The sequence below is a fragment of the Caloenas nicobarica genome, chromosome Z (genome assembly GCF_036013445.1).
Source record: "Caloenas nicobarica isolate bCalNic1 chromosome Z, bCalNic1.hap1, whole genome shotgun sequence".
Lineage (NCBI taxonomy): Eukaryota > Metazoa > Chordata > Aves > Columbiformes > Columbidae > Caloenas > Caloenas nicobarica.
This window is the reverse complement of record NC_088284.1, coordinates 54,418,895-54,442,120: the sequence shown is the minus strand read 5'-3', so window position 1 is coordinate 54,442,120 and position 23,226 is coordinate 54,418,895. Positions and strand designations below refer to the sequence as shown.

The 23,226-nt window shown below is 40.3% G+C and overlaps 1 protein-coding gene across 1 annotated transcript in view; it reads right to left on the bottom strand.

The window, feature by feature from the left end:
- The window catches only part of SLC28A3 (solute carrier family 28 member 3), a 42,972-nt gene that overhangs the window by 5,032 nt on the left and 14,714 nt on the right, over positions 1-23,226 (bottom strand). The window contains exons 5-15 of the mRNA XM_065656946.1: positions 21,991-22,082; positions 20,423-20,612; positions 18,275-18,419; positions 16,765-16,878; positions 15,223-15,300; positions 8,724-8,804; positions 7,532-7,612; positions 6,332-6,457; positions 5,320-5,450; positions 4,325-4,493; positions 2,469-2,666 (exon numbers count right to left, since the gene is read on the bottom strand). Of these exons, the coding sequence (XP_065513018.1) occupies positions 2,469-2,666; positions 4,325-4,493; positions 5,320-5,450; positions 6,332-6,457; positions 7,532-7,612; positions 8,724-8,804; positions 15,223-15,300; positions 16,765-16,878; positions 18,275-18,419; positions 20,423-20,612; positions 21,991-22,082 (1,405 nt within the window). The remainder of the gene's footprint in view (positions 1-2,468; positions 2,667-4,324; positions 4,494-5,319; positions 5,451-6,331; positions 6,458-7,531; positions 7,613-8,723; positions 8,805-15,222; positions 15,301-16,764; positions 16,879-18,274; positions 18,420-20,422; positions 20,613-21,990; positions 22,083-23,226) is intronic.

Sequence of the window (23,226 nt, the reverse complement as noted above, 5' to 3'; positions counted from 1 at the left end):
AGTTCAAGAAGGATGGGGAACTGCTGGAGAGAGTCCAGTGCAGGGCCACAAAGATGATGAAGGGAGTGGAGCATCTCCCTTATGAGGAAAGGCTGAGGGAGCTGGGTCTCTTTAGCTTGGAGAAGAGGAGACTGAGGGGTGACCTCATTCATGTTTATAAATATGTAAAGGGTGGGTGTCAGGAGGATGGAGCCAGGCTCTTCTCAGTGACAACCAATGGTAAGACAGGGGTAATGGGTTCACACTGGAACACAAGAGGGTCCACTTAAATTTGAGAAGACTTCTCAGTGAGGGTGACAGAACACTGGAACAGGCTGCCCAGGTGGCTTGTGGATTCTCCTTCTCTGGAGACATGCAAAACCCGCCTGGACGCCTTCCTGTGTAACCTCATCTGGGTGTTCCTGCTCTGGCAGGGGGATTGGACTAGATGATCTTTCGAGGTCCCTTCCACTCACTAACATTCTGTGATTCTGTGATTAGCGGCTTAATTCCTTCCTGACTTCAGCCACCTTCCTCCCTCGGGCAACACCAGCTCAGTCTGGACCTCAGAGCAGAGACTAGGTTGGGTTGGCCTGTACCACCATGGAGGGACCCCTCACAGGGCACTAAATTACTTTGGGTGAAATCAGGCTGCAAATCTTGAAAACCTTTAGACTAATGTAGTTCAAACATTTTTGGAAAGGAGGCAACGTATCTCAGCAAAGGGTTTTTTGTCCCCATGGCATCTCTGAACTGCCATTTACTGTATTTCAGGCCCAAGATGACGATGCCCGAGTGAGTGTTCTAGTAGGTTTCCTGTTCATTAGAAGTTTCTCTGTTTCCACTCCTGTTTTATGAAAACCAATTTGCAGATATTGTCAATCACTCTGCAAATATACATCAAAATGCTTTTCAAGTACCCACTCTACATGCTTTTCCTGGAACCGGCTTTGTGTACTGTGATTTCCCTGCTTTCATTTGTACTTCCCTAGCTCTCAAAACAGGAAGCCTTGCTATTACTGACTCAGGTGAGGGAGCTGAGAAGACCACTTGTTTGCTCACTCTGACTGAATATCTGTGCCTGGATGTATTAGAGAGTTCTGAAATGGAATAGGAATTACAAGTGGAAGTAAACCACACTTTCACATGAATGGTTGTGCCATAATTAAAATGGTTACTGGGCAATTTTTAGTAGTGTTATGAATCAAAACTATTTTTATACCTCAGAATTTTTTACCATGGAAGCTTATACAAGCTCTATATAGGTACTGGAAGTGAACATAGAAGTTATATATGACATCTTACTGAAAAAAAGAGAGGTGAAATACAGTTGATGGGATCTGAATTTAAAGGGTGACTTCCAGATTAAAAAAAATATATACACTCATTCAGGAGCTCAGAGAAATATTCCCCTTGCAGAATGTAGCATGATGATAGCAGGGCAAATCAAAGGTCCATCTAACCCAGGATCCTATTTCCAGGAATTCCAGGAACACTGCTGATGGATGCTCAGGCAAGTATGTGAGTGTTTGATCAGACTACCTGGCTTTTTATTTCCACTTGTGAAATATGTTCTAGTAATAAAGAATGCAAGTGATCAGGAACATGTTTTGGCTAGTGTATTTAAGGCAGGTATCCACAGTATCACATCAGATTAAATTAAGATTAAAAGATGTGCAAAAGGATGCTTTCTGATTAAGGGTCCTCTACAGTGGCAGTTCGTCTTGATTTGAAGAAGAAAGGCCAGTGCAGGCATAAATCCAGATATCATGGTTTTCATTACCTGTGCTCAGGTTTCCTTCTCAGCCAATTGTAGTAGGAACTATGTATCCTGTTGGGTGAATCTGGGTGTATGTGTGATTCAGAGTAGGGCCCAGGATTTGTCTGGAATTGCTCATAAAAACTACTTTTCATTGGCAATTGAAATAGACTAATTTGGCTCAGTGTGGCAAGGGAAGTCCATGACAGGTAATACATGTCTTGTATTACTGCTCTGCATAGGGACAATAACCTCCAGCAGAGGTGTGCCAGTAATATCTTAAATGCCATCAGCTAAAGCTTAATGGATGCGTCTCTTACAAGCTTAATGCTTGGCTAAACCTCTGCGGTAGGAGGACGTCCAAGTTCTTGCCCAGGGTATTCCTGGGTGAGTATCTCATAGGGAAGTGCAAACTAAAAATGTGGTAAGGAAAAATTCACCTTGAAGACAGCCTTGGTCTTATGTGCAGCGTCCTGTGGGACATGGCATGTTCCCCAAAACTATGCCTTTCTTTTGCTATGTTTGTTTGAAATAAATAGCTAGTGTGATGGCAGTCATGGCAGCTTCACAAAGCAATGCTGCATTTTCATAATTGAACTCTATCACTGAAAAACATGCTTTAGAGTAACATGCTACCACTATCCCTTTGAACCCATATTAAAAAATAAGTTGAGTTTCAGCACAGAAGCATTAGATCCAATAGATCTGTAGAGTAGAAAATGTTACTTACCGTCATGTATTGTTTCACACCATTAATGTACATGCTTCCACCCTTTTCTCGGTTGTGAATCAGTTTTGAGAGCCGCTCATAAGCCACAAATTCATTGAAGAAAGTTTTGTAACCTAGTAGTCCAGCAACAACAAAACTATCTTCCCAGTCTACCCCCATCATGTAAGAGAATGGCATGAAGATATAAGCACACATGTTCTGCAAAATACATAAGACAAAGCAGGTCAAAAGATACGGTTGCCTGAAGAACAATGATATGTGATGAATTCTCTAAACTTAAAATAAGTGTGGTTTTATTTCAGCAGATGAAAATTGGCCTTAAATGCTTGCTGCCGACATGTCTGGAGACTGATGGGTTTTAATAGTAAGGTATGCTTGAGTAATTTTTAAAAGGCTAACCCAAAATCTAGAAATGATTAAGTAATTAGGTATTTCCCTGATTTTATACCTAAAGTTAAAACACCCCCAACTTTCTGTGCTTTTTTTCCCCAACAATGGCTTCAGATTGGGCATAGGGTTTGAAGCAAAGAAGGATGGTTCAGTTAAAAGAGCTGATAAGAGAATTGAAAAGTCTCGTTCGTCCACTGGTTATATAAAGTGTGTTAATGAGCATGCTTAATTACCAGGTTATTGGATTCCAACTGGAGTAAACAAAAGACTAAGACTTGTCTCTGCATTAAAACTGTGCATCTGACATAATTAAAGTTGTACCTTTTTCCCAGCATTAAAAGTTTTATGGAAATTTTAAAAAAATCCCATATCACAGTATAGCTTACTTTTATATAAGAGAGAAAAGAACTCCAGCTATGAAAGTGTCTAGGCAGATTGTCATTACTGAATGTAGCTGGTAGCTGTAGGTGTTTAAGCAGTTACTATTCCTGCTTGGTTTCTCTGCCCACAAATGTCTGGAAGTTAGTGTCTTTCAAAAGGGATGGTTGGCTGAAGACAATGTGTCTGTGGGTCTCAGCTCCTTGTGGGTTACCTATCTGTCCAAACGTTACTCTATCCAGCAGTTATTAAAATAACAGCCCTTACATAAGTGTGGCTGAGGTATGCATACTTGTGCCTTTCCTCTGCTGTGGGTGTCTGTGCAATGGGATAATCTGTGCAAACTGTGCAGGGTAACATCTTAACATTGCTGAAGTCACATCTGCTATGAGTGTCTATTCATTTTTGCATCACTTTTATTGCAATGTTATATCCATATTTCATACGCCACTTTTATTAGGAGCTTGCAAAACAAAAAGACCCAAACCATTGAATGAAGATTGTTGGATTGGGTCAAAAATGATATACTGACCTAGCTTAAAAAAGAAGCTCTGTTTAAAACCTGTTTGCTCAGCTGAGTGATTTGGGTGTTGCATTAGAAGTTAATTGTGTTGAGAACTAAGTGGTATTGAGTAAGTTTAGGTTCAGAGAAGTCCGGCCTTGCTCTAGTGTCCTTATCTAAGTGGAGCTAGTGAGCATTAAGGACTTGATGGGGCTCTCTGAAGCTAAAGCCACTTTAATGTTTGCACTGATGGAGAGGTTAATGGCTTGGCAAGTGTGTAACTGGCAGATGTGCTGCACCGCTCAGAGGAGGCAGGTTTTAGCATACAATGATCTATAAATATGCTCTGCTAGTTAGTAAGAGCAAAACAGAGGGAAGCTATACGTGACCTAATGGATACAGAAATATTAACATGGCAACAATTTTCCTTTGGCTGTAAAGATATTTTTCAATAACATGCACATAAAAATATATGGTTTTAGATAATTTAAAAACAAACATCCACAGCAGAGCCACACAAGCACTTAATTTCAGAAATACATACTATGAATGCATATAAGCTACATGAAGGGCCTGAAGACCATACCTCAAAGTTCAGCTGTGGATAGTTTAACAGGTCTCCCACCCAAGAGAGGGCTGAGTCAATGAAAGCCAGCAGGGAAAGGAAGGAGATCAAGTTCACGACAACGTTCGCTACTAGCCTGATGGAGGAAGAGGCACCTTGAAGTGCTGCTTCCAGCATGCTTTTTGTTTCACTATATCAATTAAAAGAAAAACAGTGTGTAAACGTTTTTTTAATCCAATAACAGATCATAGAACTTAAAGTTACACGACCTGGTGAAGCTGTTCACTCGCCGGGAAAATAATTATGAGGTGGGGTAGGTTTTTGCTCTTGATCCTCATGGGAGTGACTGGAAGGGTATGATTTTGGTGCCACGAGGATGAATTTTGGCACATTTGGGGTTGGGCAAGCTGCGGATCAAGTCACAGTACTGTGACTGCCTGTGGCACCACTGGTATGGGGGGAGTGAGCTCTGCTCTTCCTGCAGGCAGCCCTTGCAGGGATGACCAGGATGTTCAGAAACAGTCCCTTAAAAGCCTTTTGCTTTGCCTGTCATTCTCGACGCAAGTGAGTCTCCCTGTGGATAGACAACAAGGTTGCTACTGTCATTGTTGAAAAGACTGCTCTGCCTTTGCTTTTGTATGTTTGCATTTACAGATTTGTTACAAAGCAAAGACAACAACAAAGAAAATGGGGAAGTCTTTTGGTGGCTCACCTCACCTCACCTCACCTCACCTCACCTCAGGTAGGCATTTCCCTTTCTTTGGAGGGTTTATGTCTGTTGAGGTCCTTGGCATATCTGCGCCTGTCCCAATTGGTAGTGATACCTCTATACATTGTAAAGGGGCATGCTGCACCTGAATTCACAAACTATTCGTTTGAGGTATTTTGGTGTGTAATTAATTCATTGCTTGTACATCTACAATGTACTAACTCTAGAGCTTATGTGTAAGGAGTTATTTTTCCAGATGTCATTTTTGCATAAGTATTGCTACTAACTAGAGCCTGGATCAGCTTACCTTTTTACCATTTGTAGGTCGCTCCTCCGTGTTAGTATAGGCTTTTCAGTTTCAGGCCAGAATAGTTTGGAGGTGGCTAATGATGCTGGTGCTGACATGACAGAAGCAGTCAGTAGGTGGGAGGCAGAAATCTAGATTTCAGGGTGACAGAAAATATGCTGTGATAACCACATCATGCACAAACATGGAGAAAAACAATTAAAATTATTAGATGCTTGGATGACTTTTCTACAGGGGGTCGTTAAAATGTACACATTGCTTATAACGAAAAGGGGAGAATGAGCAATACAAGGGAAAGCCAGTTGGAAATAGGAAAAGTCTGAGCAGTGAAAAGTATGGAATAATCTTTCCAAGAGGCAAACTGCTTCCCTTCTCTTTAGTGGCAAGCCAGAAGGAAAAAGGAACAAACAAAAACCCAGGTCCATTGAGTGCAGCTTGGTGTAGCAATAGCAGAGCAGGTGAATGAGAGCCAGACTTCCTTAGCACCCCCTGTATGCCTTGCAGTGGCAGAAGATTGTTTTTGTTCCTTGATGTGTTAAAAAAAAATGTGCATGGCCTAACTTAAATTCTTCTATTCCTTTTTCACCCCTTCTTCTGCAAATTTCTACATAAAACTTATTTGGCAGCTTCTGCTGTGCTTTCATCTCTCCTTTTCTTTCTTAATCTCTTGGTCTTTTTAACCAATCCTCCCTTCTTGCCTCTGCCTCTCCACTGTATTTTATTCATTTATAGAGCTAGTATATTTATCAACCATTTCCCAGTATGGTAGGAAACCTCTCTGTATTACTTAGGTAGATTTTTTTGCTACTTAACAATATCTTCAAGATCAGATCTTACTATCCCTGTTTACTGTTGGAAGACATGGGATTGTTGTGGTTAATTCCTTCAGGAGAAAAAAAAAAAAAAAAAAAAAAGAACGACAAGTCTACTTCCAAAACATTTTAGCTGGGCTTCTATACTTACATGATTTCAGATAAACAGTATATTTTCCAGTTCCCTTTCCTCATCTTACCCCAAAAGAAACATATGCTCCGAAGACAGTTCCGGCAATAGTTGAGAATCCAGCTGCCATGATTGCATGGATTTCAGATATGGTGACATATGGTAAGTAGGGCTGTACCATGAGAGGAGACTCTGTCTGGAGTGAGAAATTACTATCAAATTAAGAACTTCCTGATAAACCCTCAGAGGTTTCTTTTATTAACAGGGCAGAAAAATCAGTGGCTGCATCACACTTTCTTAGGTGTCTTTGACTAGTTAATCTTAGTGCTAATGAGTGCTCTGAATATTAATTTATTGGGGTTTTTTTACCCTAGGATGGAAAATTGTACCAACATCCATCTTGTCTAACAACAACTCTTGCTGGTTTACCATGTTCCCAAAAGGCCCAATGAAATTGTCAAGAAATCCTAATCCAATTCCGAGTGAGTTAGGGACAGCCACAAATCTGAACTGCAGGTGAGTCTGTGGGTCAAGTGAAATATGCCTACCAGCCACTGTGGGCAGCTTAAAGCTCTCAGGAGCTCTGGCACTTGTGCGAGCACATCAGGAGAGAGTGTCATGCAGAGGTACTGGTTTAAATCTTGAAGCAGTGTGATACAGTGATTCACCACTATGAAATAACTGGTATGCTAATAGCTAATGTTGCTTTTGGACTTGGATGCTACTTGGTGATCTTTCCACACTGATTTGAAGCCTGGGCCAGACACTGCTGTAGTGTGAGTTTAATGGATTTCCCATTAAAGGGGACTGTTAGACTCGGTCCATCTTTTTTTTTTTTTTTTTTTTTTTTTTTGGCTAAGGCCTTACACAGCCAGCCCTGGATCTTATTTTTCTGCATTGTCTATCTGTCCTGCCCTTGTCTGCCTTATGTGCCCTCTTTTCATTTTATTTCTCTTTTATGTTGAAAAAAATCTGAAATTGTTATTTATTTATAGCCTGGGAGTAGTCTGGAAGTCATTTTAAGGGAGATCTATCACCTATCACCTACATTTGTGCTTGAGTTTCCATTGGGAAAACATACGGTTCCCAAAACCCACCCCATTGTTCACCACTGCCGACATATGAATGTACTAGAATTCTGGAAATCAACCACCAGTACTGCATCCTATGAAATGATTGGTTTTTTTAATACACAGATGCTTGCTGTGCAGCAATATTTCACAATATTCAGTAATAATGTGCTAGCATGTTTTTCTATGCTCCAACTCACCTGTCCCACAAATATGTTACCCGCAGCTACCAGAGACTCAACAGGAGTTGTCCCCATGAAAATTTCCATTATCCAACCAACCTAAAATGAATATAAAAGAAAAAAACCAAAACCAAACAAAAACCAAAACCGCAAAACCCCCAACACATTAGTCTGACTATTCCATGCACTTCTTGAATTAATCATGGCAATATAAGAGTTCCATGAGATCTTACAATATTTCCTGAGTTAATGATTTCATCTTCAAGATATGGCATATTTATTTAATAGTAGCATGTCAAAATAAGCCAGAGGAAGAATAATTTAACGGAACTGAGAGTATGCCAGGCTCCTCCTGGACACTAAATTGTTAAACTAAAGTGATCAAACCAGGTGTTTTAACGTATCCTTGTTACTTATGTACCTGTCCAAAGGCACTTGGATCATATTAAGGGAAAAAATGTGTGAAATTTAGATTAAAGCTAAAAATGCCTCGTAGAAATTTTGGCACACTATTTGAGCTAGGTAAGGTTTGTGGTGCTTGTATAACAGTCCTGTGAATGAGATGGACACAGGACGTTTCAAGGGTATCTCCAAATAAGGTTCAGCTACCACTATGCGGTAAGAGCTTTTCTCTCATACGATAAGTTCATTTGGTGGACAAGGCAGGAGGTGGGCTTTCTGTGGACCCACTCTTAGCGGATGCTGGCACTGAACCTAAGAACCTTAGACCTGACAGAAATGAAAACTTAGATCATGAGGTGAGACACCAGACTCTGATCTTGTTCTGGGGATCTGTGATACGAAGGTATAGCTATATGCATTTGCTACTGCAGTGCTCAGTAGAAAGCAGAAATCCAATGTCTGTGACATAACCTCCATCCTGCACTTTGGGGCCTGGGAGAGGGGCAGGCAGAAAGGAATATTTAAGCAAGTATGGCATCTAAGTAACACCAAAGCTAGCCAGGCAAATCTAACAATTACACATGACATCAGCAATAAAACCAGGCTGGGGGGAGGAAAGCGTGCTGTGTAACGCCAATTAGGATTTTGCAGCAGTGACAACTGGAACTATTTATAGGTTAAAAATAAACTACTTTTCATATCTCTACCCCTGAGCAATTTGCTAAGGGCCAATGCTACCGTTTTGCTGTGCGTGTTCAGGAACTGTCCCGTACTAGGCAAATAAATACCTACTAGCAAAAATTCATACCTTTGCAACGAGCCACTGCATGAATCCAATGTGGTAAAGCATAGACATTACTGTGCTGAAGAAAACCAAAACTGGCAGGACCTGATTTGGAGACACAAAATCATTAACACTTCTATAGTGGTGTTCCTTTCCTTAGTTCTTTAGGCCATTTGATTTTTGGAAAAGAGGTTCATATTTTTGGAGATACACTTAAAGGTATTGAAAATTCATAATTAACTTGGCACTTATGTTGTAAAATCTTAGCCTTGTAGACTTATTGTTTATGTTTGTGCTGGAATTAACTATTTTTCACATATCTACATAGTTTTCTAACAGTACTGTAGTAGTTTTGAAACTATCGGGTTTCATATTCATTAGTTTATAGCCATGTTTAAGTCAGTTCAAACATTGACTGGGCAATGGCATCTACAGAGACTTGGATGTGTACATCTGTAGACTTTGAAAACCATGAACAGAAATATATACAATGGGACTGTGGTGTAGAATTCAGAGCTCAACTTCTCTGTGTCTGTGTGTAAAAAGCACAGCTTAGACTGCATTTAAGTACAAGATGAAGACATTTGGATTGTAACTAACTTGATTTCACAGAAACAAGGGCAGCTTCCTCAGAAAGCCCATATTGTGTAGCTGCCTTTTAATAACACACTATAGAAAACCCCTCTTTTATTCTGCTCTATTAATAGCATTGTATAGCATGGAGTATTCAAGAGCTTTATAACTGTATGCAGAGACAGAATCTGCTTAAAAACAAATTCACAGGTGTATACTTATTAAATACAAGAAGTGAACATGTCTCTTTCAGTGGACGCTGAAGGAAAAATGTTTTCCTTAAACATATAATTTAAAAGAATTGCATGAATGCCTAACCCACTGTCTGATGGTTTGTTACATGTGTTTTTTTTTCTTCTTGAATACAACTAACATCACTTGATTTTAAAGTATGTTAAACACACAGATCTCAGCATTTCTGTGCTAGTATACAACAGCAAGAAACATTCCCCTAAAAGGTCCAAAATTAAGAAAACAAATGAGGTGCAGTTAAAACAGTACCGCTAACATGAGGAAGATTTTATGTGTTTTCAACTGAGTGCATAATGCTTTATAAATAAAACTAAGAAACAAAATGAAAAAGAACAAAACACTTTGCTGGTACACTACCTTTTCAGTAAATAGAACCTGTACCTTTCTAGAGGAGAGTAAGTACTGTCAGCAGTTTTGATAAAGGTTTGGAAACCCAGTTTAAATGATCAGAACCTTTCACTGAAAGGACAGAGTGCAATTCACAGACATTGTTGTGCTCTTCAACAAGTTGATACGAGGCTGCCCTCTCTAGTTTGATTCTCTGAACCTTCTAGCGATCCTCTGGGGGTGGTTTGTCATGCAGTGACAGCAGAAAGTCTAGCTCAGTAAAAACAACACCTATCTCCCCTGCCTTTTCTCGCCCGCCACATCCCTTCTCTGTTCCTAAGCATGTGCTTGCTGGAGGGGTATGTGGCTGCCAGCCAGCTCCATACCCCGAACAGGCAGGGGATGCGGTGATGCCTGTGGGGAAATGGGTCTGGAGAGGCAGTGGGCAGACAAGCAAAGGCCAACTCTCTGTACTGGATGGTAAAAATCATAAATGAGTGTCCTCCCATCTCTCACTCTGAATGGACGAGAAGAGCTCTCAGGCATTACTGTGGTTTGGTTTTAGCTAAAGGAGTGAGAAGACAATGTTCTGCCTATGCTGGGTGATGGCTGGCACCCTTCGGCCTTTTTCTTGTGCACATTCCTCTGAAAATACCTTAGATAACTTTAAAACATGCTTTTTCGCTTTTGCTGTTGCAGGTATTTCTGGATGAAGCATTCGTCTTTACAAAGCAGGGAGTTTGTTTTCCAGTTGTGATAATTTGTGCCTTGACTGCGTGAAGTAGTTGAGGGCTATTTTATGACTAAACTCTCCTGTCTAAATCCCTGGTGACTTAATGTGATACTTATTATGCTACGTTTTCATTAGAAAAGCATAGCAACCATGTAATAGGTAAGTAATTGTAAAGTTTTGTCATGTCCAGGCTAGCTTTTACCTAAGGCAGAACAAAATCATGTGGAAAACACTGGCAAATTATTACTCTAAAATAAACAGAATGTAAATAAGCAACTTGCAACACATCACATTGCAGTGGGTTTTCAATTGCCTTGTCTGCAGAGATAAACACAATGAAAAGCACTTAACATGAAACAACTAGTTCGACTGAAAAAAAACCCTAACAAACCAGAACCCTTTTACAGAAAGGCTCATCACAGTGTTAATACACTGAAATGTTAAGTTAGTGGTTTTGAAACTTGGGAGAGAGGAGAAAACAACCTCAGGAAAACTCCTTCTGTCCCATGTTTATATAAGAGGTTCCACTTAAATTTGAGAAGAAACTTCTTCTCAGTGAGGGTGACGGAACACTGGAACAGGCTGCCCAGGGAGGTTGTGGATTCTCCTTCTCTGGAGACATTCAAAACCCGCCTGGACGCCTTCCTGTGTAACCTCACCTAGGTGTTCCTGCTCTGGCAGGGGGATTGGACTAGATGATCTTTCGAGGTCCCTTCCAATCCCTAACATTCTGTGATTCTGTGATTCTGTGATATGAAGCTGCCACATCCTCTCTACCAGCTGAGAGAAGATTTGCCTTCATGCTGGGCTCATGTGGGGTTGCATGTTGCGAGTGGGACAGGAGTGGAAAAAGTGACAAGGCAGGAACATCTTCTCCTACTCCCCATCCTCTCCTTTTCCCTCTTTGCAGTACCAAAACCAGGGGAGTGGGTGGCACAGAGTCAATAACGTTGGAAGGCTCCCTCTGAGGGGTCTTGGGAAGAGGGTGTGCCTGTCTGGGCAATACCTTGATGGCAATGGACTGTGCAAGGGCATAGGAGAGGGAGGGGAAAGCTCTGCTGGTGCTCCAAGGTCAGGTGCCTGGTGAAGCACCTGGAGGTTGAAGGGAGCCCAGGCTGGGAGCAGGTCTGGGGAGGGTGGAGGAAGACCAACCTTGGAGCTGTGGATACATGCTCTGGGGAGCTGAGGATGGGAACAGACCATGCAAACCATCCTATTTGAGAAGGGATCTGGATGGCCAGGGAATTAGGAACACAGGCATATGTACATGGAGGAAGGACTGTTAGGAAAATAGGAGGCATGGGCATGATCCAAGGAGTCTGAAAACAGCTTCCCGTGTAACCATGGGGCTATTGCATGCCCTGTGTGTACTGGGATATCTGCACAGAGGGAGAGGTCACGGTGGAACATCAGCCTTGATTGGCAGTGTTTCCTCTGTTAGTTAAATGTGAAACATATTTGGAAATAAAAGATCAAGAGTCTTCTTTGTTTCTTCCAAAGGAAAATGCATTCATTTTATGAAATTGCTTTTAGGCAAAGAAAAGCTCTTAAAACTCATTCTTCTGTCTCATGGACACACAGTTCCCTCTTTCTGCTGTAGTGCCCTTATTCTGAGTACAAGAGTCTGCCTCAAAGATGTGGGTACTCTGAACAGGGGATGACAAAGAGATGGTCTCCAACTTGCTTCTGCGGCTAAAAAATTTACCAGTTTAATTTGAATATACACAGATCATTACAGCCTGTAGGTGGAGATAGTTGACAGTTGTCAACTCTAGGAAAAGTGGGGAGAGAACAGCAAAAGGAGACATGACAGGGAAGTGAGATGGACCTCAACTATAGCAGAAGCCTAGTCCTCGAAAGGGCTGACCTGTTTCCGTATGGTAGGAAGGGATGGGTCCTGCAGTGCAATTATACCTGCATGGTTAAACTATTAGAATGATGTTTCTCTCTGTGGAAAAATTAGTGCAGAAGTTTAGTCTCCAATCTGTATGACTCCTGATGCTTACTACATACCTTTAAATAGTCAAGTTTTAACTGATTAATAAATTTAACGAGCACTCTGAAAAATCCCACAGCTTTTCAATAGAGAATTGGTGTCAAAGAGCTCTTCAGAATTACATTATGTGGCCTACAAATGTTGAAGTTAATACTTCCCATAATACAACCTCTAAGAAAATAAATTATTTAGTTGGTATTTTTAATAAACTGGGTTATTTCATATTTATTATCAATTCTGCAATATGGTTTGACATTACTAAAGAGCTACTTTCTGGGTCATGGTTATTGCCTATGCTACACGCAGGGCAGGGAGCTGAAATTGTCAGCTGCTCAGAACTCCTCTTCTATTTGTGTCTTGATATTCAACTATTTTGTTATGTTCCTTTAAAGGAGAAGTTGCTATTGATATTTCAGAAACATCAGGGTTTCAGACACTCCTAAAGCCTGACCTTCAAAGCAAAGCCTTTCTCAGACAGCCATAATCCTCCTGGCACAGAAAGGAAGCCACTGATATAACAGGACTCTAACGCCCTGCTTGCTCAAAGCAAACTTTGTGTTTCGTCGTTAACAGGACAGATGACTCAGTACTAGGAGGTTTTTTCTGACTACTTATGTATTTGGATGTGCGTGTTTATGTGGGAAAGGAAGAAATCTCTTTCTACAGGAAGAGCAGATGGAGCATGTTATAGTGTTGCTGTGCACTTGTCTACCACTCCGTTTATCATGTATTACTAAACCAAAACACATAGAGCTCTGAAAATCTACTCATGGGTTTTGCTTTCTCTTTGTTGATGTTGTTAGTGGTGGCAGTGGTGTTTTTGTTTGGTTGGTTGGGTTTTTTTTAATGTGAAAATAACCCACTTCTCCCCGTTATCCTTTTATTGAAATTCCATATATCTTTTGGTGGCTTATCCCATGGAAAATGCTTATGGATATGTGCATATACAGAAGCCAAGTTTTGACTCTCTGGTCCCTAGTTATGGCTTTGGCCAGCAAAGTATTTTGCATCACCACTGAGGCATTAAAACAATCACCCTGAAAAAATCATATTCATAAGGCATTGTGGAAAAACACAGGAAAACCATATTTGGGGGTTGGAATTACACTATTTCATCCCCAAAATAGGCAATTGTGAATGCAAATTGTGATTTGAGTGCTTAATAAAGTAAAAGTGGGAGGAGACTGGAAAGTGAAACAAAAGGTACAAAAATAGTGCAATTAAAATATAATTTTCTTGCTAATTGCTTCATTTTTTTCCATCTAAGATGTTCTGACTACTCTCAGTAGCAGCATATTTTACAAATAACACCTTCTTTCTTAACTAGTGAAAGAGCTAAGTATGAAGAATATCCAGTTTGGAATGTTACTTCCAGGAAAAAAAGAAGATAAATGGTGTGTAAGCCCACAGTCAAGTGTCTGAAATACCAAACAGAAGAATGGTCTCTGAGAAAGTCTTGATACATTTCTCATGGTTGTTTGTTTGTTAGTTAGTTTGTTTGTTTTTCCCTTTATGTGTTCTTGATTCCAGCCTAAGCAAGTATTATGACATGGGCTATGTGTGGGAGCAAAAGCATAAAAAATGCTGGGATGGGTTAGAGAGCACAGAGCACATAAGCTGTCTTCCAGCAGTTTCCCAACAAGGACTCCTAAGGGAGAGCTGGGAAAACTCTCTGGGCTCTTCTTAATGAAATAATAATGTAATGTAATTCTTGCTGTTTGTGTATGGGCAGCTTTTACCTCTTCTTCTGGGTAGAAGTATACATCTAGGCTTTCCACGTCTACAGGGGCAATGTCTGTGAGGCAGTGGTCTGCACAACACTTTGGACAGAACAGCATAGTATGGTATAGCGCCTCTACTTGTGGAGAGGTGGGGAATCATAGAATCATAGAATTGTTTGAGTTGGAAGGGACTTTCAAAGATGATCTAGTCTAACCCCACTGCAATGAGCAGGGACATCTTCAAATAGATCAGGTTGCTCAGAGCCCCATCCAGCCTGGCCTGGAATGTCTCCAGGGATGGGGCACCTACCACCTCTCTGGGAAACCTGTGCCAGAGTTTCAACACCCTCACTGTAAAAAATTTCTTCCACATGTCTAGCCTGAATCTCCCCTCCTTTAGTTTAAAATTGTTAGCCCTTGTCCCATTGTAACAAGCCCTGCTAAAAAGTCTGTCCCCGTCTTTCTTATAGGCCCCTTTCATGTACTGAAAGGCCGCTACAAGTTCTCCTCAGACCCTTCTCTTCTGTAGGCTGAACAACCCCAACTCTCTCAGCCTGTCCTGATAGGAGAGGTGTTCCAGCCCTGGAGGTCATATTTCTTACAGTGACCAGGTAGAAGCCTTTTAACCTATTCTTTGTAGAACAATGTCTCAAAGTTCTCTCTACTTATAATAAATGTTGTTATAATTAGTTTAAATAAGTGTAGCCTAACTCAGTATATGGCAATAAATGGAGGGGTTTATGTGAGATTCCTAAATTACCTACTTGGAGTGTCACACAGCAAGGAATAGCTTACCTTTTAGCTGATTTGTCTGGTGACTGCACTGATCACAAGACATACAATGAATTTATTTCCCAGCCATACTGTTCCTTTCTCTGTTGTCTGTCTCCCTCATACAGTACATGTAAAACCTATTCTTACCTTAAAAGCAAAGAAATGATCTCTGTATTTCTCACCGAACACAAACTTAGCACCTGCGTCAGCGTACTCCAGAAAAGTCTAGGGACACAAAGCAAAGAAAGTTAGCCATAAGATCCATGTTCCTGCCAAAAACTAGGCAGATGTTGCTAGTTGCCTTGCAGATATCCAAGGAGTTGTGCTCTGCTCTGTGTGGGTCCAGGCTTCACTGACTGTGTCTGGCTGAACCGGGTGCCTCTGCTCTGCTCTGCTCTTCCAAGAATGCAGGCAGCTTCAGAGTATGTAGACAAACAGCACAGGGCACGTTTTCCTGCTGCACCCAACAAGAAAAAGGCCATGAAATATACTAAAATAATAATTTATTTTTTAATCCCAGTATTGTGGTTTGTTTCTACACTCCTTCTCATGCAAATAAGTGCAATAAATAATAAAGTTTAAAATTCAGGTCTGATGGTTGTAGTAATGACTTTTGAAAGGAACAGCCAAAAGCTAGTCTAAAAAAACTGTCTACTTTAAAATTCTGATACAGTGGTATATTTTTATACTCCCAATGCCAACATATGCAATTAATGATACAGCTTAAAATGGAGATGTAATAGTTTGAGTAATGAGTTATGACAGGAGTGACCATAAGCCATATGGAGCTAATGGAAGGGAGCACCACACTGGCTTCAGTTGGAGATGAAAGTGAAGACTGAGAACATGGTGACAAAACCCAGATGACTCCCACTGCTTGCAGATTAGCAGCCAGCCAGATGTCAGACCCGTGCCTTTGCTCCCATGCAGAAACGGTACATTCTGTACTGTCTTGTTTTAAATGTGCTTAATTATCTGTACGGTGAAGAATAGCTGTGTGAACAGTATCTCTGGGGTGAAAAGTCTGAATGTCCTTCACTGGGTACTCTCTGATCTTCATTTTGGATTTCTCTTATTTATTACTTTACAGTAATGGAGTGTTTTAAAAAAAAACTTTGTGCCTGCAGACTGCCTGCAGGGGCATGTACAGATGGATTCTATCCCCTTTCTAGAGATCCTTTGCTGCTCACAGCTGTGGATTTTGCCACCTGTAGGTGAATTCATTTTCTTATATGTCATGAGAACTACAAAATAGCACTGGGGCCAGGACTGTGGCTACTCTGAAGGCAACAGTGGTTCTGACTTGCTGAACCCCAAAGCTTTGCAGCACATCAGGTTTATTGAAAGGATGCTTTGGAGTTGGGCCAGCTCTCAGACTTTCTGTGAGTGCCCTGACACAATAGCTGTTTTGTGTTTGGAGGGTACAAGCTACAAGATGGTACGGCCATTAAGAAACAGGGTCAGTCTTGCGATTGCTCATCAGCCTGTCCTGCATGGTCTTGTATTAACCGGACAAAAAAGAAAAGAGAAAGTTGAGTTCAGGTAGACAATTACCTTTCTGAGAACGCAGTTTTTCTCAAAAGGGAAGAACGTCTGAGGGCAAATGGACCCTTGAACTGCCTGGCTTTTATGTAAGGGTCTCAAGACAGAAAATGATATAAAAAATAACATTTTTGCCCAGTAGTTTACCTGGATTTGAATGCCTAGCCAGTTAAACATATCAAACCCCACGTCAGTGCGCATAACAAGAACGCCAAGAAGAAACTGCATTGCTATTCCTGAAAATACTGGTCTCCAAGCAACCTAGATGGACAGAAAAGTAAAAAGAAAGCACTTGTTATTTAAATAAATAATAATTTACTTTAGATGTTTGTTAAAATAATGTAAGCGAATTTTCTGGCTATACTGCAGGATAGGAGCAGCTGCCCAAACAAGTTGTAGGGAACTTGGAACATGAATCACCTTTCCTAATTTGAGAGTTCTGTGATGTGGATGTGTCCACCTGAGCTAGCTGCTGAAAGCCTGACTCAGTATGGACAGGCCCATTTCACTGTCACAGACTGCCAGTAATCAAGTAGTAGGAAAAGGAGAGAGAGTTCTTCTGTGCTACGGTTTATAGATGAAATACACATCCATGTGGGCAGCAGACTGTGGCTGCCTTTGACCAGTTCCTTTTTAACTACACTGCAGATTTCTGCTTTGCTGACTCTGAAAACATCTTTGTTTTGTGAAAATGGAATCCGACTATTTAAAAGGCAAAGAGGTGAGATGACACTCTCTAATTTATTTAGGTGATATTTGAATAACACAAGCCAACTAGGTGTAATGAGAACCCATGGGAGAGTACAAAGCATCTGGAGTACATGAGTTTTCACCTCAGTTAAAGACAGCAGCAGTCGTGAAGGACGGGGAGTGACAGGTCCATTAGTCCCTGCTGAGGAGACTTTTTCTGTTGAGAAAGTCACTGATGCAGGAGTGTTGAAAAAATGTTGGTGAAACTTGGCGATCTGGACAATGGCTTAATATATGACTGATGAAAGCACGTGCTGTGTGCTAGTCATGCACAAAAGGGTAAAAGCTGAGGTGGGAGGTGTGGTGGCCCTTTGTAATATCACAGCAATACAGAATGGGCATCTTAGCTGGAAAATTAAAATAAATGACATTGACAAGCCTATGGGAGTGGGTTAGTGAAAAGTGAGGACCTCGGTTGGCCTCAATTGCTGCAGTGGGAATGAAACTTCGTGAGGGATTAAGAGCTATATGAGGGACACGTGTCCAATTCGTGCAATTTGTGTTGATGTGATGACAGTGTCCTCCAATAAGTGCCTGTGATGTCCTGACGGCTGTGGTGAGCCTCCTGTAGGTGGAAAGCATGGAGCAGGCTTGACTCAGCATGTGCTGATGCTCCAGAAGCAAATGTATTCCAGTCTGCATCAGGAATGGAACAAAGGATGGGCAGTGGCCTCCCAAAACAGTGACAGCCAGATGCTGGTACAGCCCCACACATGCTTCCCAAGATGTCAGACCAAAATGACATTCCTCCAAGATTAAATACATCACTGGGTTTTGGCAAGCCTAAATTTTGATGTTTATGGGCTTTCTGTTACTCTTACTGAACTTGGTACTAGAGTAAAGGAATAGATTTTGAGACACTGAATTAAAAAAACACCAAAAGATCCAAAATGGACTAAATACTCACTCTGTTTGGATATTTGGAAAAGATAAACAGCAAGAAAACATACATCAAGAGACCACCAAAGGAGATCAGGTGTTGGTATCCCTGTTTTGCTATGTCAAAGATGATCCAGAAGATAAAAGTTATAAGAAAAGCTACACCCAACACCCTAGGGAAAAAAAAAAAAGTGTCAGGCATGACATCTTGAAGAAGACCAGATATTCCTTCCTGTTCCCCTCCCCACATTTACATCTCTGGCTGTGAATGAACTCCTGGAGTAATGTAGTAAGCCGAAATTGTAGCTCTACACAAGTAGGAACCTGCCTTTGCTTTTGCAACTCTGACAACAGCATCCCTTGGTGACATCCAGAAGAAATGTCCTCCGACCATGTCCCCAGAGTCAGAGTGCAGGGGAAATCCAATAAAGCATGAGTGATTCTTGTCAGGGTGTTCCTTCTATTGAATGAAGTGTGAGAAGATACCCTCCTTTCTCACTATATCCTCCTTTTCCTCTCCTGTCTTTATTGAATCTTTTTTTTAGCTCTGGTCAAGACAGGCTGTGGTTTGTATGAGTTGCACTTCGATGTTTAACTGGTGGGCCTGTGAACCATACACTACTGAAAAGCGGGTTATAAAGTGTTTACTTCTTTGTAACCAGCTGTTGTCTGTACAGAAAAATAACTTTTAATCACAAGAATTTTAGCTATCTCAGAAACAATGACAAAACCCATGTGTACATCCATGTTCATTGTTTCTGCGTTCCCCATAATCATAGAAGGGCATTCAGATTGCATATTGAAGATCATTATCACAACAACAGCCTGAAAGGCAAGGAAATACATCATCACATTCACAGAGGAGAAATTTAAGGTAGTCCCAGTTCTTTAGTGTTACTTGTGTCTAAAAGTTGTTCAGCTTCTACTGATTTCAGTGGTGTCTAGTTACCTAAATTCCATTTTTAGATCTGAATAAAAAATATTGCAGGCTAACTCCACATAATGTCTTGGCCATTACAATGCTGAATAATACTTTCTATACCTGAGAGAATTTCTGTCTCTTGGAGGAATCCGTGACTTAGAGTTAAGCACTGAATCTGTGGTAGGTACAATTTAAGGATTGCAGCCCAGGTAATGCAGAATTTACTGCCCCTGGCTTGTTCCATCTGCACATCTCCTGTTCCGTTTGCTCCTTCCCAAGAAGAGGCTGCCTGGTCATCTAATGGAGGTGCCTGTGGCTGCACTCTAATGTGGCTCTTGAGCAGAGTGACCACAATCTTTATAGCATCTTTCTTAGAAATTCGTGCTCCCACGGCAAAGCCATTTCAAAATCTTAAGAATAAGTTGGGACATTTTCCTGAAGCCAGAATGACTCCTCCTTAGAGCTTTTTCTTCAGAGAGAGGGTGACCTAGCTGAGATAGAAGGCAGCTGGTCAATTTCCTTTTTAATTATACTTCACTAGGTCTTTTCTTTGGTCTATGAGCCTCCCTTGGCTCCCACTTTTTCCAGGAATAACTTAAATATTCCTGATAACTGCTCAGGAATATTTGGAATAAGTATCTACTTGTTCTAAGTATCTACTTGTTCTAAGTATCTACTATTTACCTATCAGATGAACGTCTACCATCAAAAATAAGGTTGTATGGTTGTATGATCTTATTATGACACCGAATGTGTCTGGCATGTTTTGATTCCTGAAGGTCAAGTAAAAATTGCTATGGGGATATGTTAACAAGTAGTGTCCAGATAACACACTTCAGTCTTTAGGAGTTTGCATAAGCTAGAGTTTTTACAAATCTCACAGCTCTCTGAACTAGTGACAGTGAGGCACTTTCTGGCTTGCAGAACAAATGCAGGAGGCTACAACACACCTGAACTTCTGTGGACATATTCTCTTGCAACCACAACCTTGTTCTATCTCAATTTGAGGAACATTTTTACATTTTCTGCCAAGATTTTTGACACCTAGCTACTGCATTGCAATCTTAAAGGTGAGCCTGACAATTATAAACTGGAAATATTGAATTATTCTGTAGGTATTATTTGATCTTATTGCAATTTGTATGAATGATCCACCTCCATGTGCTTATGGTTGTATAAGCTGAAATAAAACTATAGGGGTAAATTGACTAATTTTTTATCCTTTTGTATAAATAGGAAGTAATTAATGTTTACCATTTCAGCCAAAACCAGTGTTTCTTCAGATACGTTTCTGCAGGGGAAAAGAAAACAGCAATTCTGTCTTCATACTTAGTTGTTAAGAAATCCCAGCAGATGAAGAAGATGGCTAGGACAGTGACAATAAAGAGTGGCAAGGCTCTCTGAAAATTCAAGCTGCAGGTTGCAATAACTCCTGCCAAGTATGCTGTCATAGAAACAAGAATATATATGTTAGTTACATTGGTGTTTTTAAAAACAGATTCACATCTTAAATTTAAAGGATGTGGCTAAAGTCAGGCCTGTGTTATCTTTTAAGTGCTATTCTGACTCTTGGCCTAAATACTAAAAAATTTTGCCTTCATAGATAGCATTTTTACTTTAGATATGCTCATTGATATGAAAGGTGGCTTTCACCCTGTCAAAGCAGGTCATATGCTTTGATCAAGTCAAGTTCATATGAAACACATTAATCATTTGAGAAAATTAAACATGTCTACAGAACTGCTTTTTCCTGTGTAAAAACTGTGAATTAAGGGTCTTGTTCCTTCTCTCACAGGAGGATGGGTTTATCCAATAAAACTAGAAGAACCACTTAGAATCATTTGTCAATTGCCTGATTTGATGGCCCTCCCAAGTAACTGAGAAGCTTAGAAGTAGTTTATTCTGTAAATTACTTGTGAAATGATTTGTCATTTGGCAGGTTCATTGCTAACATGCTGCCCAATGAAACATTCAGTTCTTGTAAAAATCTGTTTTTGTCTATGGCAAATAAGGAAGAACTACTGTTTTTTATGGAACTAATGCATGCAACCCTGATATATCCTTAGAACTCACTCACTTTCTTGAGCCAGGATGTGTCTGTACTATGAAAAAGCAAGATGAGCTGATTCTAGGAGGGCAGGATATTCAGCACGCAAGCATCCTTTTTATAACCATATATTTTATGGTACACTCATGTCTGTCATATTTTAGGTCTATGTGCTCTCAGTGTTCAAGTAGGAAGATCTCAAAAAGAAACTTGGTGAAGTGGAAGGAAACAAACCAGCCTAGTGGATAATTAGGAAACAGACAAAGAAAAATACCTGCATGACTTTGTAGTGCATGCTGACATAAAAGACATTTCCTCTAGCAAACATTTGCTGTGGATATCCAGTGATATGGGCTGGAACAGAAAACTTGCCTGCTGACTTAAGTTCAGCCCCAGCTGGTGGCTGACTCTTTAATGTGATATCATGGTTTTGGGCAAGTTCCTAAATCTGTAGGTTAACTGTCCTCTTGGAGAGGGCTGGTAGTGGAGTCGACACAAAGACTGAACTATTTTATCCCAAATGTAGTTGCTAGTCAGAGTTGAAATGTGCTATGGGAGCAGTGTAGCAAGATCAGTGCTTTTGTTACATTTGGGAATGAGTGGAGATTTGATGATCTGGACTTTTCTCTGGGACTAAATTCATTTTTACCTCCTTTCAAATGCATTCTTTATGACAGTCTAGAGTTTTTGTGCCAGATAGAAGACAGGCATAGTCTATGATCTCATGTATGTAAATAAATAAGGCTTCGGCAACCCTGGATGTAATATACTGTACCTGTTATTAAAATTCCATAGATCCCATACTGAATTCTGGTTTTATGTTCCTTGCAATATTCACAGGCTTCATCATATTTCTTTTCTAAAAGCCTAGGAAAATGCAAAAAAGACAAAAACAAAAAAGCCAAACAGAACAGAAACTCAAGCTGTAGAAAAAAAGAGTAATTTGCACAGGAAAATTAGGTTAAATTGACCAAAATTTCTTCACTAGAGTGTGCTGCACTTGGTAAGGGTTAAATCTGGATGCCAAAGTGCCAAAGAAAACTGTGCCAACATCTGCAGAACTTTTGGGGAGGACTTCTCTGGTTTGATGTTGGACAAATAAAAAAGAAAATCTGGCAGATATCTAATGGGACAATCCACCAACTATCTAATGGGCTGAAGTTATCAGGCTACTTCTGCTAGCCTCTGAAAGACAGATCTTCCATGAGGAGGTCTGTTAACAGGGTTAGTGTAAACTGAATAGGTAGCTAAAGATTCAGTGCCCATTACTAGACCCACAATGATTATTAATACAGCCAGGCCAGCACTAGTATGTGGAGCAGTAGTATTGCTATAGTTGTGAAGGCCTAAGGCTGCATTTGTGTGTACAAAATAACCAGTATCCATCTATAAACCTTATTACAGTGTGCATAGATGTTTCTGGATATTTGAAATTTGGTTGTTAAATACATTAACTTTTTATCTAAGACTCATCAGTTCATGGAAGCTAAAATAATTTGTTATATTTGAATGTCTTCTTCTAGTATATGTTTTCTCAATTATTACATACTTCACTTTTGTTCTTATCTCACTAAGGGTAATACAAAGTGATTTCATGAGGGAGGATAGAATTTAGGGAAATGGCAGTTAAGGGACTTAATTCAACACAGATTTCCAATGCTAAGCATGCTGGTGATGTGGATGTATTTCAGTTAAAAAAGCTGCAGCTAAATACACACCCTCGTATTGTGCAAGCTGAAAAAGAAACCACTGCTATAACTCTGTCTCTCTAAAACTCTGTTTCCCTCCCTCACACCCTACAGGCTGTAAAGGCAAAGTTATATTTAGGGATACTAATTATCCAGACAGTACTTGTTTGGAAACTAGATGTAGCTGGAGTCAGATGTACACTGAAATTTAGCATAAATACCCTTATTTTCTGCACTGATATACTTATATATACACAAAATTTTAAAAGAAGTTGGAGAAACAAGGAATATTAACTTAATTCATATCAGCACTCAGAACAACA